Source organism: Corapipo altera, unplaced genomic scaffold, assembly GCF_003945725.1.
Source record: "Corapipo altera isolate COAL_440 unplaced genomic scaffold, ASM394572v1 55, whole genome shotgun sequence".
NCBI lineage: Eukaryota > Metazoa > Chordata > Aves > Passeriformes > Pipridae > Corapipo > Corapipo altera.
This window is the reverse complement of record NW_020884882.1, coordinates 905,121-924,538: the sequence shown is the minus strand read 5'-3', so window position 1 is coordinate 924,538 and position 19,418 is coordinate 905,121. Positions and strand designations below refer to the sequence as shown.

At 40.1% G+C, this 19,418-nt stretch overlaps 1 protein-coding gene across 1 annotated transcript in view; it reads left to right on the top strand.

The window, feature by feature from the left end:
- The window catches only part of DOCK3 (dedicator of cytokinesis 3), a 172,301-nt gene that overhangs the window by 72,872 nt on the left and 80,011 nt on the right, over window positions 1-19,418 (top strand). Inside the window, exons 10-13 of the mRNA XM_027640285.1 lie at window positions 3,905-3,986; window positions 9,154-9,214; window positions 11,728-11,875; window positions 17,226-17,314. Coding sequence (XP_027496086.1) covers window positions 3,905-3,986; window positions 9,154-9,214; window positions 11,728-11,875; window positions 17,226-17,314 — 380 coding nt within the window. The remainder of the gene's footprint in view (window positions 1-3,904; window positions 3,987-9,153; window positions 9,215-11,727; window positions 11,876-17,225; window positions 17,315-19,418) is intronic.

Sequence of the window (19,418 nt, the reverse complement as noted above, 5' to 3'; positions counted from 1 at the left end):
TTGCCTTTCATCACCCCCCAGTAATTAAACCTGTCCATGAGTTAATGCAAGGCCTCGCCAATCCATCCCGAGCTCTTTGCCAGGCCTGTCCTTCAGTTGTCATCTTTGCATGTTATGCAAAAAATCCCAACAACAAAAACTCCCCATGGGCAAAATGCCACTGCTGCTCACCCAACAGTAAATTTTGTCCCTGTTTGCCTCCTCTTTCATGCTGAAAACGTAATGTCCCAAACCATTGATGGCTTCCTTCCTTTTTGCAGAGACAGATGCCAGTTCAGGATGGTCCTGCTTTTCAGTCAGTTCAGGGCAGCCAAGAAGTGAGACACTACACTCCTTTCATTCTTCCTTCTTTTCAAGTGAATGAACAAGAAGCTGTTTGACTTTGCTCGTCAGAGCAATGGTTCCTAGATTTGAGTAGCTCTAGCAATTACTAATCATGAGAGTGATTGTAAACCCGGACTGACTGCTGCACAAGAGGTGGTTTCACTGTGATGTGAGTTAGCACAGGAGGAGATGGTGCAATTAGAGTAATTGAAGGTTGCTTACAGCACACAGGAGCAAAGGAATAAATGAGCTTTTGTTTAAGATGCTGCTACTACTGTGGCACATCTTCGATCTGAACCCAGCAAGGTAAAATGTTAATTCTTTTCTCTGCTGTGATGCGTTTATCTCTGATTTTATGCAAGAGAAATTATTTCTGTGTATTTCCAGAATAGCTGAAAATTAATATTTATTGGGTTGTTGGCTTTTTGAATTTGTTTTTTTTTGGTTGGTTGGTTGTTTGGTTTTGGTTTTGGGTTTTTTTTGATAGTAGTAGGATCAGGCAGTCAGATTTCATCTTGGAACCTCCCCATACTTAAATTCCACCACTCATTTGGCATTTATAACTACTGGGGGTTTTTAATTAATTTCCATATGGAGTTTATTCCCATTTGATGTTTTGGTCTCACTAAACTGGACTTTAATCTAGATTCTATGCATGCTCTTGTCCTTGTGCAGAAGATAAACTTGAGGAAAAGGCACACTGAAGATTGAACTCTTTCAAAGGACATAGCTCCCAAAATAAGAAATTAAATTACTGAATTCCCATTAAGTTTCTTGACCCTAAGTGTGTGTATTTTTGTCTAAAAATAGAGCTGTAGTGACAGATGAAGGCAGTGGATCTTCAGGTCATTAAAAACAGGGTTATTCTTCCAGATTTGCTTTGACACAGAAATGAATTTGCAGTTGTAAAACGGGAAGCAGGTGACTCACTATAACTAGTTCATAATATGGGTCACCAGTGTTAAAACATTGCAGTCCCATTCCAGGGATACAAACATCAGCAGCACCAGTGAGATCCTAGTGGAATAGTCAGGGTAGTTTCTGTAAACTGTCCTTGATCAGTAGTACCAAAGATGAGAGAAATGCCAGAGATGGGGAACAAAACTGCAAGTTTGGGAGAAGTGACCTGCCAGGAAAGGCAGGAGAACTGGAGGTGGCTTGGGCAAATGACTCTCCGTGTTCCCCTGGTCTCAAATGCTGTGGATAACTTAAAACCCCCTTAATTATTTAGTGGTACAAGCTCAAGAGGACTCAAGGAAGGACTGGAAATTAAAGGAAGGAATTTGAAGGTCCTTACTGAAGTAGTGCTGGAATAAGGGAACAGTTGATCAACAGGCAGGTGGGAAAGATGGTGACCTACTTCGTTTCTTGAAAAGCACTGGATTATGGGGACAGGGACCAGATTTTTTTCTATGACTCTAACAAGGAAAAGATGAATTGCAAACTTGAAAATATTTCCACTTATTAATGGAATACAACCCTGCAAGCGAGTCTCCAGAATATCCCTTTTTGGATGTTTTGAAAGCAGACTAAGCAACACAACGTTTGGTAATGAATGAAATATATATATATAGACACCTCATCTCAAAGATTTGGCACTCCTTTCTCTGCCATTGTCTGAGGGACAGCCTGCACAGCCTTTTGTGGCAGACAAATCTTTTGTGGTATTCAGCTTCTGTATGAAAATGAAATGGTCATTAGTGCTGAAATAATTAAAGAGAAACCTGTGTTGAAAGTTCAAAAATATATCTTACTGGAAATTTAAAATAGAATATGTAATGTTGTTATTGAATTATGTATTAGGTAGATAGAGGTAACTATGAAGAAGTAAAACTGTTGTTGTAATGTACTGAAGTTGTAATATTGCCCTGCTCTCCACTTAACACATCTCAGAATTCTTACTAAAAGATTTGATTATACCACGTCATTAAAGCATTTGCTAAAACATTCTTAACTTACTAATTGACATCTCAAAGCAGTTGTAGGTAGAGAATCATCAAATATCTGTTTCTGTTGGATTTCTTTGTGGCATTTCAGCAATTTGGTGACAAATTAATTAAAATTATAACTGAATGGGATTGGGGGATACGTGGAGGTTGGGGTAATAGTGAATAACAGGGAGAGCAAAAGAGCCAGAGAGAATGATCTGGGTTGCTGAGCATGATAAACTCACACAAATAATCTTGCAGAGGTTATAACGAGGTGTGTGAGTCGTGCTTGCAGAGCCATTCCAACAAAAGCAACAGTTCTGAAAATATATCAGCCTTTACAATGGACAGGTTGCATGAGCTGTAGTGAAAAGGCCAGTTTGTGATGTCTGATACATTCCAGTCAGGATGAGTAGGGACTTGGCTTCGTGTGTGTGGAGTACACAGATGTGTGTGTTGGTATTTGTGGTGTAGGTGGTGCCAGTACCAGACTGTTACAATCCTACATTTTTAGAACTGTTCATGAAATGCTGTTGAAAAATTGCACCATGAGTAAGTTCTATAAAACAATTCCAGCACTTTTTCTTGAATTTCTTAACAGTGTTAAGTTGCTTACTTGTTTGGGAGGCTGTCACTGCTGCCCTGTAAGAAATGAGCTTTTCTAAAGGGCTCTTTAACATACAGAAGAAAGAGTAACAAAAAGCACTGGCTGCACACTGAAATCAGGCAGTGATTAATCCATGTGGATTAACAGTAGGGATGAGTGGCCTTTGGGAGCAAACTACCAAAGTGTCTACACTGTGTTTTCATATTTTTCAGGCCAACAGTACTGGAAAATGTGTCAGATAAAGGTTAATGGAGTTGATACAGTCATACTGGATAGACTTGAAAGGACCTGTGAGATAATGGAACTGTAGCTGGAAGATCTAATGATGTGCTCTCGTTTTATTTCTGTGAAAATCTAGGATGAAAATTCTGGTCTAGAAAATCTAGGAAGAAAATACTTGGTGTGGTCTTGCACACTTGTGAAAAAATTACTCATCAAACTCTTTTTTATGCATAAATTCTCTGTCTTTAGAAATAATATGAATGTCCATGTCTTACCATCCATAGTAAGGAGTGTTCATTTTGCAATCTGGCTATACATGCTGGTTTTATTCATAGAAGGGCTGATTAATTTGACTGATAAGAGTTGTATCAATTGAATCCTAATGTATTTGAATTAGGATATTGCCTCTATAAATACTGTGTGTTAGAGGAGATTACTTAATTGGTATTCTTGTTACTTTTAGTTTTGAGTGGATTTTAATGAACTCAGTTTTACCAAAGGCCCTCAGCAAGTTTGCCTTAGCCTTTGCCTGGAGGAGTTGTAATGTGCTCAGATTCTGTGCTTCTTATATTCACATTAAAATAATGTTATTGCATCATGAATATGCATCAACACAATGTTTTCACAAGCAGAGTACTTACTATTAAAAGTCTTCTGTGCTACTCCGTGTAACTTGAGGAAGATCAGTGAGTACTGTTTCATATACATTGGAATTATAATAACCACTGCAGCTTTTTTTTAGTAAAACCCATACCTACCTGCATTTTTCTGTTGAAGTGTGTACCTGAAACACTTACATTTTTTAATGTTATTTGTTTTTCAGTGAGAGGTTTATGGTGAGGTTAAACAAGAATGGAGGCCCCAGGAACCCGGAGAAGATCGATCGAATGTGTGCTCTGTTCACAGTACGTGTCTGTTCCCTTCCTTCTGCCCTTCCAGGAGTGTAGCTGGAGATCACTCACCCTGAGGGGGGAAAAACAATTCTTCCCTTCCAATATATTGAGCAGAACAGAAGCTGTTTCTAAGTTTTGTTATGGTTGTGACTAAATGTTAACGTAGAAAATGAATGTACTTCTAAATTATTTTTATGGCTAAGTAAATAATCCAAAGTACTTCCTTTGAAGTGCATCTTTTCCTGCTCATAGTGTGAAATTTTTAATATTTTCATTGCATGTGCTGTGCTCTTAGATATCAGGGCACAGGAAGATGCTGTGAGGGCCTGAACAAAAAACAAAGCACTTTTTTCAGAGACAAAGGCAGGCAAACAACTCCAACAGCACACAGAGGAAACCTGAAAATTCTGCAGGCAGACTTTTGTCACAGCCCACTGGAGTGTCCGTGTAGCAGCCCCAGGTGGATGGTGCAGGACCCTCCCAGGTCGGGAGCAGAGGGTGTGGATGGGACAGAGGGAACAGGATGTGCTGCAGAAACAACAGCCAAGTTGAGCTACGAGGAATTGGTTGGAATAAAGGGAACATTGTGACATCCAGAGTTCCCCCAGCAGGTCTGTGCAAACAACTGCCCCATCCTGAGGCACAGCAGATACCACCAAGTGCACCAGCAGTCTTTGACTTTCTGTGCCAGAAAGACTGAAGGAGTAACACCTGTCTGGCTCCTAGCAGATGATTCCTCATTTGGGAATGAAATAGTCAGCTCAGATTTTTTTTCCTTTTGATTCTTCAGACTCACCCCTCACCTGACTGCCTTCTTTATTTGTACTGGTTATACGGAAATGGAATCGTGGAATCACGGAATGTTTCAGGTTGGAAGGGACCTTAAAGATCATCCAGTTCCAATCCCCTGCCATGGGCAGGGGCACCTTCCACTAGACCATGTTACTCAAAGCTCCATCCAGCCTGACCTTGAGCACCTTCATAGATGGGGCATCCACAGCTTCTCTGGACAAGCTTCTCTTGTGCCAGGGCCTCATCCCTCAGAGTGATGAATTTTTTCCTGGTATCTAATCCAGCCCTGCCCTCTGGCAGTGTGAAGCCATTACCCCGTGTCCTGTCCCCACATGCCCTTGTCAGAAATCCCTTTCTGCAGTGATCTTAAGTTATGTTTAAAATTCCCTCAGAATTCCCTCTGAATCATATGTCAGACCATGATTTTATCTGCCACTTTTTCTCAGATACGAAAATCCAGAGACGTTGAAACTTAACAGCCCATGACAGAATAACTGTGAGGAATATCAGATCCCAAGTGTGATAAACACCTTCCATCGTGTCTCACCTTTAGCTCGTGCACACGCTGGAAGCTCTGTGGCAGAAGTATTTTTACCTTCAGTGAAGAAAAAAATACGGCGGAGAGCATTGATATATAAGCTTTGGTTCTGGCAGTGGAACCCTCTAAGGTCAGGCAGGGCTGAACACTGAAACAGGTTCCCAGTACAGTTCCTTTTTTTCCTTTAAGAAGATAGTGAAATTTCTCCTCTTAAGGAACAGAGTGTATCCAGCCAGATATAAGGATGCTCAGTTCTGCCTCCATCTGGATGTAAGAGGTGTGGGTCAGCCCAAAAATAGCTCTGACATGGATGCTGACAGCAGTAACAGTTGGGGTTTAGGAAGTGCTGCAGCTGGTTAAACAGCAGCAGAGGTAACAGTCTCTTAGTGTTTCCATGGTTGGTAACTCAACACCAAGAGTCTTTCCCTGCTAAGAGAAAGTGCCCAGGGAGCAAGCTCCAGCTCTGGTGTCTGGTCTTTATGGAATATCCCTAAGGAATATTCCCAAAAGGCAGGATAGGATGCTTTGTATCGAGTTTGACCCTTTCAGACCTCAGGTTCATCATTCTAGAAAAGATTTTCGCCATCAAACTTCCCCGTCTACATCAATGCCACATGACTTTGGGTCAACTTTCTGGAACAACTGTCCTGCTTCACTCTGTGGTGAACAGTTTGGAACAGTTTTGCTCTGGTGACCTTCAAACCAGCCTTTACACTCTTTAAAAAAATGATGATATACTGCAGCCAGGGACATAACATAGTTCCAGGAGAGACCTGCTGCATATTATGACAGAGTGTAAAAAAGGCCAGTCTGGAGTATTGCAGACAGTGCCACTCTGCAGCACCTCTCCTGACCAGAGATCCCCCCCAAGTAGCCTTTTGGTGTTACTGTACAAAAATACCAAAGCTGCTGCAGTATCAGTTCTCTGAGATGCTCAGACTCCATCCCTCTGTCTGATGTAGGTGCTTAGACTCTCTCACTCTGCTAGAACATAAACTCTACATAACAGAAATTATAATTGGAAAAATTATCTGTGCAAAAAATGGCATGCTTTTGATACAGTGTTTTTCATCAGTGTATTCAAAGGACTTTTCAAAGTCTGTAGGAAAAGAGAAACAAATAATTGCTTTTTGAATAACCATTTTATCCCCAATGGTTCTGTCTTACCATAACTTCTTAATTAGGAAATGCTTCCAAGATAAGATAATTCTGTGATTATCAGGTTTGCTCCCAAGCTTGTGTTCATCTTGACTCTATTTATTTATTTCCTAGCCCTCTCTCACCGCAGTATCTTTCAAAAACTCATCTTTCCCAGAGGCAAGAAGCCCAATCTTAGACAGTTCAAGGGATCCCTGTCTTTTCCTGCTCTGTTGCTGCCAGGGGTTCAGCTGTCTCCCTGTGTAAGATATCAGAATTACTCAGGCTTTGGTTTTAGGCTTTGGTTTTACATCTGCTGTCATATCATAGCGAAGGTGAGAAGCTGCTCGCTCTGAAGATCAAAGCTCACTCAAGCAAACCTCAACCTGTGCACACTTTAGAAACATTCCTGGGTCTGAATTGAAACATAACTACACAGTATAAGCTCGTTATTTTTGTGAAATACCTTATTTTCCCTACCCTATGAGGTTGGCAACTGAATTAAATAACTAATCAGTTGCAGACAGGTATCCTTGATTACAGTGGTTTGGAGGTGGTTGTGATGGTGTTTGGGTTTTTTAACATACAACTAGGCATTTCTAGAAACCAACACTGTAAAGAACTAACTGTTATTAGAGAGTAACTCTTTTCCATACCCAATACTGGAGGGAAAATTTAGGACTGATTTTCTAAAAAGCCATTCAATTAGAATTATAATATTACTATTTTAATTGTGAACCAGTATCATTTAAGCAGCAGCTCAGAAGGATGTGGGAAGTACTCACCCTGTGGATGCAGTCCTAAAAATGCCTTTTTGTCTTTATTTATATGGCACACAAGCAAACAATAAATGTAGTTTGTCCTCTTCTGGTCCTAAGTCATGTGCATGGATTCTCTGCAGAGGAATTATCTGAAAACTTCCTCACAGGGCTTGGGGCTTTTGACTGTTTGGTCCATGTCATTATAAGAACTTCTTGCCTTGGAAAAAGCCTCTGCTGCACAAACTCAAATACAAGGCCATCTGGGCCCACATTTCTTGCCTCTTGACTGTGACACAGTGTATTTTTTTGTGAAATTGAAAAGCGACTGAAGTGTGAACCCATCAATATGTTCATGCCCTGCCATTTTCTGATGTTTTGACAGCTGCCCTTTAAAAAAAGTAGTTCTTTAAATTGCTGTTAATTAGAACTGGTAATCAGATAGTATAATAAAATTGTCCCTGTCAAAGCACAGATATTTTCAGGAATCTATTGCTCTCTAGAGCATTAAGCACTACCTCCAAGTTTTTTTGCTCTTTGAAATGTCTTGTCAGGCACTGTTGAGATTAAAACTGTGTCAAACCCCCTCTTAGTGTGGAACTTCATGTCTCCAAGACATGTAAGATAAAGGCTACCATATGCTGCTACACTGGTATGTTGGGTGATGGAGAAAGCCTAGAAAGTGTGTTCCCTTATTGGTGCAGCAGCAGAAGAAAACTTGCAGAGAAAATGCTAAGGACGACGTTTATAGCTTAATTTTTTGGCTCAGGAGAGGCACGATCTGCTCTTTAGCAAGATCCCAAACAGTGTATTTGCAACTCCCTGCATATGCTGCCCTGGGAAATACAGTGCTGCTTTTAAACAGTGAGGAGACACAGCCATGAATTTATTACTTGACTGCTGTAATTTAGCAATATAACATGGTTGGGAAGGGATTGACACCTCTCCTTGGATTAAATTCTCTTTGTGCCTGGTTCTCAGTCACTGTGCCCAGATTTTATTGTGCTACATGTCACTGTAATCTGGGGTTGCATTGCCATCATAATCTCAGTTGTTGAGATTTGGTTTCTCAAGTCACATGGGAAAGAAATTTGCTGTGTGACTTAAGATTTGTGGTTTAGCTTTCAGCAAAATACAAATTTTAATTCTAAATTGGTTCAGTCTAGGATTAGCAGAGCTTAGTTGTCCACAGTTTAAATTTCCTCCCCACCTTTATATAAAAATTCCACTTATTTCTTTTTACAGTGGTTTTAAAACCTCTAAGCTGAGGAGTTCATTTAAGCAAAACCACAAGATTTTATCTGAGATTGTTCCACTTAATTTTTCCATAAGCAGTCTGAAAGTAAGATGACAGCACTTAATAGAGTGGAGAAAGGGGCAGCCTTTTTTCATCAGTCTAAAACATGGATGAATATTCTCACAGTACATAGTATCTGTTCAAAATCTTCTTGTCTGGGAGGTTAGTAGCATAAGGAAAACTTGTTAAACAATGCTGATGTTTTTAGGAACAAATGTTTCTTAGATCTTTCCCGTGATTAAAAAAAAAGGCAGAGAAATGTCTCTGAAGTTCATATTTGTTTATAAAGTTATCAGTGAAAACTACAACATGCCAAGAAAATTGCAGTTGTCTTCTAACATGTGAATGCAAAATGCTGCAGTAATGAATTATTGAAAAGTGTTATGTGTGTTTTGTTAATCTATTACTTTATTATTAAATGTCTCTCAGGGTCAGTTATACTTACTTGTCCTCATTCACTCCAGCTTTCCTTTTGCTTTTCCGTAGGTTCCCCTTTTCCTGGTTTTTGGGCTATTTTTCAAGCTTACTTTTAGAAGCTTTGGCCTCTTTTTCTGTAACATGGAATTTGAGTTTTCATCTGTGTAATATAGTTACAGGCACTTATGTTGGAAGTGCACCATGTTCCTCTTAATGTCTGTATTTTTTCCAATCTTTCAGGACCTCAGCAGCAAGGACATGAAGAGAGACTTGTACATAGTTGCCCATGTAATCCGAATAGGTACAGTATGATTTAGTGCTTGGAATAGATAGAATTAACAATGCCTTTAGAGTATTTTTAAATGTGTGTTTTAATTAGCTGACTTTATAATGATTTAACCACTTCCAAAACTCAGTCATAGACTGATTAACATTCAGACCATATGGAGCTAAGTGTTAGAAAGTTACTGGTGACTGTTTAACAGTGATGGTTTTTTCTTAGTCTGAAACAAAACATTTGATTGAACACCACATTTGGGGAGAGGGACAAGCTAAAAAGGCTTTCTGTTTATTGTTTAAAAATTTCAAATGAGGTCTTTTTACTGATGTTTATAGTTAGTTTACAGGACAGGACAGCAGCATACCCATCCACATCTAGTAAATCAGAGGCTGTTAAACAAATATATATAAAGGTCTGCTTTCTACTGTAGGAGTCTGTGGTGCTTCCAAGAACCCACACTTAAGTTTAGGGAGATGCCTAAACTGAAGTTTAGGGAGAATGGGTTTCTCAGACTAGTCAGCCAGGCCAGGCTAGGCTTCATTTATTCTTTTTGACACTTGCTGTAGCAAGAATGGGAGGTATTTGTGACAAAAGCTGAATTTAGAATGTGCCTTACAGAGTATAGTGCAGTGCTCAAAGTTCTTAGCCCAGCAGTGTGTTTAAAGTAAAGTGACTGTTTGATTTCTGGTGTGTGAATTCAATTGCTGGAATCTCTTAGAGATGGAAGGTGTTGGAGAGAAAAAAGTTGAAATTAAAAAGGATATAATTAGTTAGTAACAGGTTTAAATGGATCTAATTTATTAATGTCTGTACTTCCCCTGAGAAATTAGCAAGTACATATTTTACCTATGTTAAATATTAAATAGTTTTAAATATTAGACCTAAAATGTTAACAGCATAAAGTGGGAATAACAGACAGTTTCTTCAGTTATATTATTGTAAACAAGTGAGTAGTGCATTGTCATCATGTTTTTCAGGTTTTCAATTAACTGAGGAATGGCCAGGGAGTGTTTGCAGTGGAAGGGTGTTTAACCCTGTTGCCAGCCCAGTCACTGCTGACACCCTTTAGCAGCCACAGACACCTTTTCTGAAGTACAGCAGGTCTGAACAGCTTAGTGAAACCACAGCTTTGTGTGTTGTCCTGTGAATGCCAATGTGCCTTCGAAGCCACAAATGACTCTGTTATCGCTTGAGGTGATTAATGAAGCTTGTAGGAAGATATGCTGTGTTAACCTTGATGTGGGAAGTACTGGACAAATTATTGTGTGTAATGTTACAAGTTCACTTAGATTATCACAGTGATTTTTCTGGCCTTGGCATTTTTTACTCTATTTTAAAACTGCCTTAATAATAGGAAGTGAGTCACTGAGCAGCTTTGTACCTCAGAATTCTCCTCCCTGCGCTGCAAGACAAACATGATCTATGACCAATATATAATATGTGATATATATTATACACAATGTATAAAGTAAGGATTTGTGTAAATTCTGAACTATAATGGAGGGCCCGCAGTGAGTCTCTGTGTGGATCAGATGGGTGAGTACAAGGCGTATTCTTGGCTCAGTGCAGGGATGATTTGTAGTCAGCCCATCTGGATGCAAATACGTGTCGTGGAGCTGCAAATCAAAGATGGCCAGACATGATGCTGCTCACTTTGCCCTTGACTGTTCTGTTTAGCTAAATGAGGTGATGCCCCTTAATTAAAGCAGCCCAGGGGGTCAGGTGGGTTCAAATGGACCTCTGGGTTTGAGGCAGTTTAGGAGTGAGAAGTTGTGGTGGGTTGACCCTGGCTGGACTCCAGACGTCCTCCAAGCTCGAGTGCAATATCACTCCCCTACAGCAGGACAGGGTTTGGGAGGGGGATAACATGGAGGAAAACTCATGGGTGTGAAGGTCAGAGCAGTTTAATAAAGCAAAAGGAAAGACTGTGTGCAGAAGCCAAGGAAAACAAAAGATTCATTCTCTACTTCTCATCTGCAGTCCATGTCCAGCCACTTCCTAGGAAGCAGAGCTTCAGTGCATGGAGAAGTCGCTCCAGAAGAAAAACTTCAGTCACAAATGTCCCTCTCTCCTCCTCCATTCTCTTTACTTTTATTGTTGAGCAGATACCATGTAGTTTGGAGCATCCCTTTGGTCAGTTTGGGTCACAGCTGTCCTGGCTGTGTCCCCTCCCAAGATCTGCCCACCCCCAGCCTCCTGGTGTCGGGAGGATGCTGCAGAGGCCACCTTGATGCTGTGCCAGCACTGCCCAGCATCTCTGGTGTGTTATCAACACCTTTTTGGGTACCAGCACAGCCCAGCACTGCTCAACATCACTGGTGTGCTACCAAAACACCTCTTTGGGTACCAACACACAGCCAAGCATTTTGAGGCTGCTGAGGGGAAAACCAGTTCCACCTCCAGCAGACCCAGTGCACAAATATCAGACTGAAGGCTGGAGTTGAAACTTGCCTGCTCAGAGGGGTCATGGAACACAACAGACAGGATGGCTGTGTGTCAATCCCTGATGTTTTACATTTCTCTCTTCACTGTAGGTCGTATGTTGCTCAATGATTCCAAAAAAGGGCCCCCTCATTTACACTATCGCCGCCCCTACGGCTGTGCAGTGTTGAGCATCATGGACGTGCTTCAGTCAATCTCTGAAATAAAGGAAGAGAAGGATTTTGTTCTCAAAGTTTACACGTGAGTAACTCCTAGAAGGAAGTTCTTTACTACTTTATTGTTCCAGCAGCTCATAGAAACTAATGAATATTATCCACAGATATTTCAGGTATGTGAAATGCTTCAGAAATTATTGAGTATTGCCCAAGTCTGGGACATGCAAAGCTGCTCTTTTATTAATGTGATTTATTTAAAATCTGCTAAGCTCAAACCCAAAGAAGTATGCTGTATTTCATCTTCTGAAGGGAATAGTTACTTGTGCTCCATCTCCTGTTCCTTACCAGTCACAGTGACCCACAAAAGGAGGTAGAGAACAACTGAAGTCAACAGTGTGTGACCGAAAAACTCAAATCAACACTTCCTGAGCAGGAATCTGTCTTACAATTATTTGTGATTTTGAACTTTGAACTAACAAATCCTTATTCCAAAATGTGGTCTCACAGTTGTAATAAAGAGGCCACAGACAAACTGTCTGGAGACTGCAGGGAGTATTTAAATCTTTTGTCAGTGAGAATAACTACTGGCAAGATCTGCTTTGCAGATGGGCTGAGATACAGCTGACACTGCTTTGTGGTCTGTGGCCACAGTAATAAGATAATTTGGCGGGTTACAGAACTTTGTTATTCTTTGAGAAGTGCATTCAGCAGCAGAAAAACTGACCTTCAAGGGAAACTATAAATGAAAAAAATGTCTTTTACTGTTCACTGAAAGGTTCTTGGATTTCTCTTCGTACATTAGAAATCTCTGAAGTCCATACAAAAGTCTCTCAGAGTCAGCTCCTCCATTCTTCCTTTGCCAGCAGAAATATCTCTGGAGCAGAAATATCAAATTACAGGGAAGAAAATGGTCATCTTTCTTCTCTCTGTTGGTCGAATTTGGATAATTTTGGCCTTTTATCACCATTCAGTTTCAGCTTATCTCAGACCAGTGGGTTTTGGTTGTGTAGTTCATGTTAATATTGTCCTTGTAGATGTCGTGTTAATAATTGCAACTGCAACATCTTGAATGTTTACAGAAATGGAACATTCTGGTTATCAGATATCTCTTTTGGTGCCCTTTTAATGCATCTTTAGCTTCTGATTCTCTGAAAAGTAGAAGAGGAAAAACTTTTTAAAATAGTGGACAAATAAAGTCACACAGTGACTTAGAGCAATCCAAAGTCCTGGTACAACAATAAAAGTTACAGCATACAGAGCTTCCCTTTTCTTCCTCTTAATCTGAAGTGTTTTGTTGACGTAGATTCCCTTCACACACCCAGAGTGCCAGCAGTGTGTGCCCAAATGCCTGAGCAGATTTGTACCATCACATCTGCTCCCCCCAACCCTTGTTTTTGTGTCCCCCACGCAGCCCTTGCTGCCTTCCCAGAGGGGAAGGAGAGCCCATAACAGAATTCAGCTCTGTAATCAGATGCTTGTAATTTTTTATCACTATTATCACTCTCTCGGGTTGTTTTAAGTCTTGTGCATTCATTCTTTTGTGTTACTCCTGCTTGGAGTGTTCTCTGTAAAACTCCAGCAGATATATTCAGAAGGGAACGTGGATTTATCTGAAGGGCACCAGCTTATCCCCTCTGCAGCTTTGATAGCTGTTGGTCTTTCATGGCAGAGTTTTCACAGGTTTATCTCTTGCATCTTCTCTTTGCACATTGCTTTAGCTAACCCCCCTTTTCTTGCTTTGTAGGCTAAAATTGAAATGACAGGGTTTTGTCCTTAGTAAGTTTAAAATTGAATATGAATGCTTAAACAGCACTGAACTGCTTTTCTTACCTGCTGCTCTCATTTTGATTACTGCTAACATGCCCTGGGCCAACTCAAACCCATCGTAAAGATGAAATAAGGAGGGAGGTGTATTTGTGTTTTTCAAGGAGCAGTAAAAAGCATTCCTTTTGTACACTATCTAGCTAAAGCTTACGGCTGCCACAAATGAGGCAGCCAGCAGCCAGCCAGAAAAGCCTTTTCACAGGGAGAAGCTGGAAAAAATTTGAGAGACTGAAAACCTAACAAAGGCTGAAACAAATACACGGTCTTTCAGGGAGACTTTTGCTGGATCCACAAGAGAGAATGCTTATGGGAGGGGGGAAAAAAAATCAATTTACTTCACCAGTCTTTCTCTGCTTGCCTTATTATTGTTAAAGATTTATGGCTGAAAAATACTTCTTTCTCACAATTGAGATTTTCCTCTTTGTTAATCCCACAGTCATGTTAAAATCTCTCTAAGAGGATATAGTACCACAGCTGTAGTTATAAGCTCATTATGTAAAAGCATAAAGGTTTACTTTTATAATTCTTTTTAATATACATGTAAAATATTTAAGAAGAGAGATGGAAATTAAATTCTCAGTCCGTTTTTTAAAATCACTTGGTTTCATATTTTTGTATTTATTTTTATATTAACTTTTATCTCTAATGAAAGTTTTTGCTCATTGAACATTACTCTTTGTGTTAATCTTACCATCCCTCTAAAAACTTCATGTATTTCTCTTTCATGTTATCTTTTTCAGTTTTATTTTTTTGTCCTATTTTCCTTCTATCCTTTTTTTCCTCCTTCTCCAACACTAGCACTTAAAATTCTTTCCCCTTAATGCCTGAATGCCTTTCCCTTTTGATATTCCATAGTTGCTATTTGTACATCCCATTGCTGTCCCCAGCTGGGGGATGGCAAACATTCCAAGTGGTAAATCTACTGTGGAACCAGCTGACCTCAAAAGGTGATGGCTGGCTCAGGGGAAAATTCTTATCTAGGGGAGGAATACGTTCTGTTATCTATTTGGTATTTGGACAAGTAGAATCTGAACACAATAAAACACAGTCCAAGCAGATATTTTCAGGCCTACATGTCAAACTTGGGAGAATATCCTCCTTTTTGTGTTCAGGAAATGCCAAGTGCAGCTTACCTTGGTACCTGGTACAGCACTGGCTTTAGCAATCTTTACGGTTTGTTGATTTGGGATAACTTTGGCTCAGGTTTGTTGGCAGACATAAGTCACTGGAGGCTGAAATCTATTTTAACTTGCACTCCAGAGGCTGGTACAACAGCTAAAAAATTATCAGAGGGTAGGCATTTTTTGTAATCTTACCTGGGAGGATGGAGGAGAGTATAGAATTTGTCCTATAGGTTATCCCTCTACTTCTAGGAGAATATTATTTGCAGTAGGATAAATGACTTTTAATGCCTTGGCCATGTGAAGATAATTATTATTTTGCTTGAAGAGTAAGCTGAATTAGCACAGAACACCACAGTTACTGACAGGGGATTTGTACTGGCCATTAATGCCTCAGCTCTGTTGTGTTTTGGTTTTGAGAGATTGTTTTGGGGAGTGCAGATATAGTCAATTTACCATCCTGTTAAGGTCTGGAAGGTCACCTCAGTGCTGACCTGTCTTGAGTGACTGTGGATAGCTGATGTCTCCTCCCAAAGGGGATATAGTAATGATAGAAGGGGGGGAGTCAAGCAAGTGAAATGTTTAATGACACAGGGACATTTCTTTATCAGAAATGGAGAATGTGGGGACCTTCAGCTTGAAGAGGAGAAAAGTGATAGTGGGAAGAGATACGACCCAAGGTAGTGTGAGCAGGTCCAAAGGGGATTAGACAAACTTATGAACCAGAGATCCATAAAGAGAGGAGCAGGAACAGACAGGGCTGTACCCTCTAACCTCCCAAATCCAGCCACCTCAGGGTAGGGGACGTCAGCCTGGCTACTCCTCTCCCCTGCCAAAGTGTCATGTCCTGTGGCCAGTGTGGGAAGGTTTTTATGTATTCTGGACTTCCTGACAGTCAGCTGAGGTGTCTGATACCTAAACCCAGTGCAGGGGAAGGGAGGGATGGTGGGATAGGTGGAGCTAAGGTTTGAGGTGGGATGATCCCAATCTAACTGCACCAGATAACCCAGGACTGCAGCCTGATCAGCATTTTAATTAAATGAATACTTTTGGGTACCACAGTGGAAGAAAGTAACTCCTAAGGGGTTTTCTCCATATTTTCCTCTTTTACTGTCTGCACTTTGTATTTCATTTGCTCCAAGTTGCCTCTGTTCCTTTTGCTGTTACAGTAGCATTTGGGGGGATGTCAGTAAGTGCCATAACAGGCTTTGTGGGTTCTCTCATTATTCTTGGCAGTACATGGTTTTGTAATGCAGAGGCTGTAAGAAATGACCAGCTGCTATGTGTTCTAGATAGCCCTAATTTCTTTTGCCATGCTATTCTTGTTACATAATGCAGCAAACAAAAAAAATCCCTGATATCTTCAGTGTAGCTGGTTTGTATCTTACCTTGGTTGTGCTGGTGTGTTGTACTCTTGGGGGGAAGCAAAAAAGGGAAAAAATGTTCATATCCTTGGGAGAAGTTTTGCAAAGTGAGTTATTTCTCAAGACTCATAGGAACTGAAAGCTTAGAGCATTAGCTTCCCTTTTTTTTTTAACCTTTAAGAGTCAACAGGACAGAAGTTTAATTAAATTGTTTAATTCAATTGCTTTTCAGGGGAAATAAGATTCACTATTGCTGCTGAGTTAAAAATTGCTGACTTCATGGGGAATCATTAAATCTTGCAGTTGTAATTTAAATAGAGCACAGTTGAATTTAAAATGCAGTTAGACTTGATCAACATACTGGTTTTCCTTTCTTTTTTGGCACGTAGCACTGTTTGTGGTAAAGTTTCCATTTTTTTCACAGAGAAGAGATTATATGGCTCATCTTTCATGTAAAAGCTTAATAAAGAGGGACACTTCAGTTCTTTGCCTTTCTCCCCCAGTCTAATGTCCCTCTCTCATACAATGGGACAGTGAGCTATGGACTCAGGACGTGAGGTTTGTTTCCTTGATTCCTTTCTCAGTGACACTGCAATTCTTGCATTTTGGGCTCTGGAGTTTGGGGAGATTGCATCATGTTTCAAGGCATTCTGTAAAATATGTAGGTAAGCAAAAGACTCATTTTGTAAATTCCTGAGATACTTAAAAAAATCTGGTGTTTGTTTAGTCTTTCAAATTTCACTTTTATTTCTTGATTTTAACTTTTTTAATAAATTAAAAACAAAAAGGTAATATATGGCAGTAGTTAATTTCGGCTTAAAATTTATTTTCTGCGTACACAGGATTCAAACAGGACAACCAGAGCTTTCTTGGTCTTGTCATAATCTGAAGAGTGAAACAACGGCTTTGGTGACAGAAAAGTCGCTGCTGGCTCCAGGGTGTCCATAAAAATGGCATAACTATTAGAGAATATTTTGTTTCCTTCCACTTCTAAAAACAAGAGTTACGTGGGATTTCTCTCATTCATCCAAACCTTTCATATTATCTCTACACCAAAGCTGACTCTCCTGTTCTAAGATGGTTCAGCAGAAAGCGTTTAACTTGAATTAGTGTTCTTTTATTTTAGGTGTAACAACGAAAATGAGTGGTGCCAGATCCATGAAAATATCATCCGCAAGTCCAGCACCAAATACACAGCACCCAGCTCCAACTATGGTAAATATTTACTTGTGCTTGTTTGTCTTGACAAGAGCTGAAGATTCCCTTTAGGAAACCGCTGATTATTTATAGCAGAGAAATTCACTGAGATGCGAGGTTTTACTTTCCCAGCTAATGACAGATAAATATGGAAAGTAAATCTTATCTTTTTACCTCATTTAATGATGTCTGGAGTTGCTAATTCAGAGATCATTGCTATGCCATTCCAAATGAACCAGCTGATAGGATGCAGTTGTGCTTCATTAAAGCGAGTTTTGCATTCATTACCAAGTGCCTCATTCATGGGCATTCTGATGACCAAATACTGAATTTGTCTTAATTTCACTTGTTTGCATATTGAGATGCTGTAGTGGAATATGCAGTTCACACTACCATAGAAGATATTAAGTTCAACAATAAGCAAATGAAACATTTTTCAGGTTTGGCATTTTACCATGTGTCAAGGCGGTCTCCTTCCCTGCTGCTCCTCCTGTTACAGTTCAGGTTATCCACTAGTTATCATTAGAATATTTTCCTGAGTTGCTTATAACTTTTTTACCTTTGCCTTGGGCTTTTTAAAATAATGATTTCAGGCATTTTGTTAAGATGTAGTTCATCTCTGGAATAGGAGGTTGAAGCTTGGCAGAGGAGTTGTGCTGTGGGAAGGGCAGGGTTGCAGGCTGATTTAAGCATCAAGAATATGATTTGGGCCTCTCAGAACCCACTCTTAGAGTGAGGAAATTCTCAAACCACGAGTGTGATGTTTCCCTGGAGAAAAGCTCACTGGTTCTTCCTCTCACCACCTTCCCAGGTCTTGTGCAAAGTTGGTCCTTCAGATCTGCTGTGAGGAATAGAAACAAAGTGGAAGGATATGCTGGGTAGAAAAGAGGAGTGGGGAGTACAGAACCTGTGGGGAGAGCAGGGAGCTGGGCACAAGTTTTTTGGGATGGATTATGTGAGAAAGTATCACATAAGTTATATATGTAATACCATGAAGGAAAAATTATATATTCTATTACCTATAGTGGCTGACTCTAATAGATGACAGATTAATTCTGGTGCTTTTTGTTAAGTACTGAGAGGTCTGAACTTCTAAATTCACTCTAGTGCTTTTGCACTGCAATTTTTTAAATTTGTTTTCATTGGTTTGTTTTTAATAGCAGAAGAGGATATAAAATGAAAAAGTGTTTCTGTAAGTGGCAAAAATAGTCAAGACTGATTTGTCATGAACGTGTGTCTGTTGTGTGCTGTGGAACCTTCTGTAGCACATAGACAACACACACACATCCACTTGCACATGGTATCCAAAAGGGCTGGATTTTTTCCATGGTTTTCAAGCCTGTGTTTTCCCTGCAGAGCTTTGCAGTGCTCTTCTGCCTTCTTAGCTGGACAGTTGCAAGTGCATGTTTTGGCAGCTTTTGAGTACATCCATGCTGACTGTCCAGCTGGCTGGTTGGCCTCCCTTTTCCTTCATTTTAAGGCTTTATGCTCTTTTTTTTTTTCATCCCGACTCCCAGTATTCATAAAATCTATACAGTCTTCCTGTAATCTAGATATCCACTTATTTGCCAAATTTGGCTGAAGCCAAACAGCAGGATTGAAAATAACTTCAAGGGAAGAAAGCAGGAATTGGGTGGGAGGTACATGATCCTCCTGGTTTCATTCCTCTGGTAACTTGTCTGACAAAATGGTGACTAAATATTGTTCACAAAGCCCATGTATTAAACTTAGGAAACAGCAGAACTTGGCTCATGCAAGACCAGAGTTTGGTTTGGTGTGTGTTGTTCTGGAGAGTGAACAGGGAGGATACAAAGAACTATTGACTGACTGACATGGAAGGAGATAAAGGATGTGGGAAATGACTGTGTGAAGGTAATTCCCATGGATATTGAGGCTGGTAGCGTGTGCTCAGCAGGTGAGACTGAGCTTGCAGGGCTGAGCTTAATCCTGGTATTGTTTGATATCGTAATGCTGGACTTGTTAATTTTACCAATACATTATCCTTGCTTTAGGGGTGTAGTATGGGACAAAATAAAAGCAACTGGAGGAAACAGCTGGACTGAGATTACGTGTGTAATTATTCCTGGTCAAGCTGTTTTTCAGTTGATACACTGAACAACAG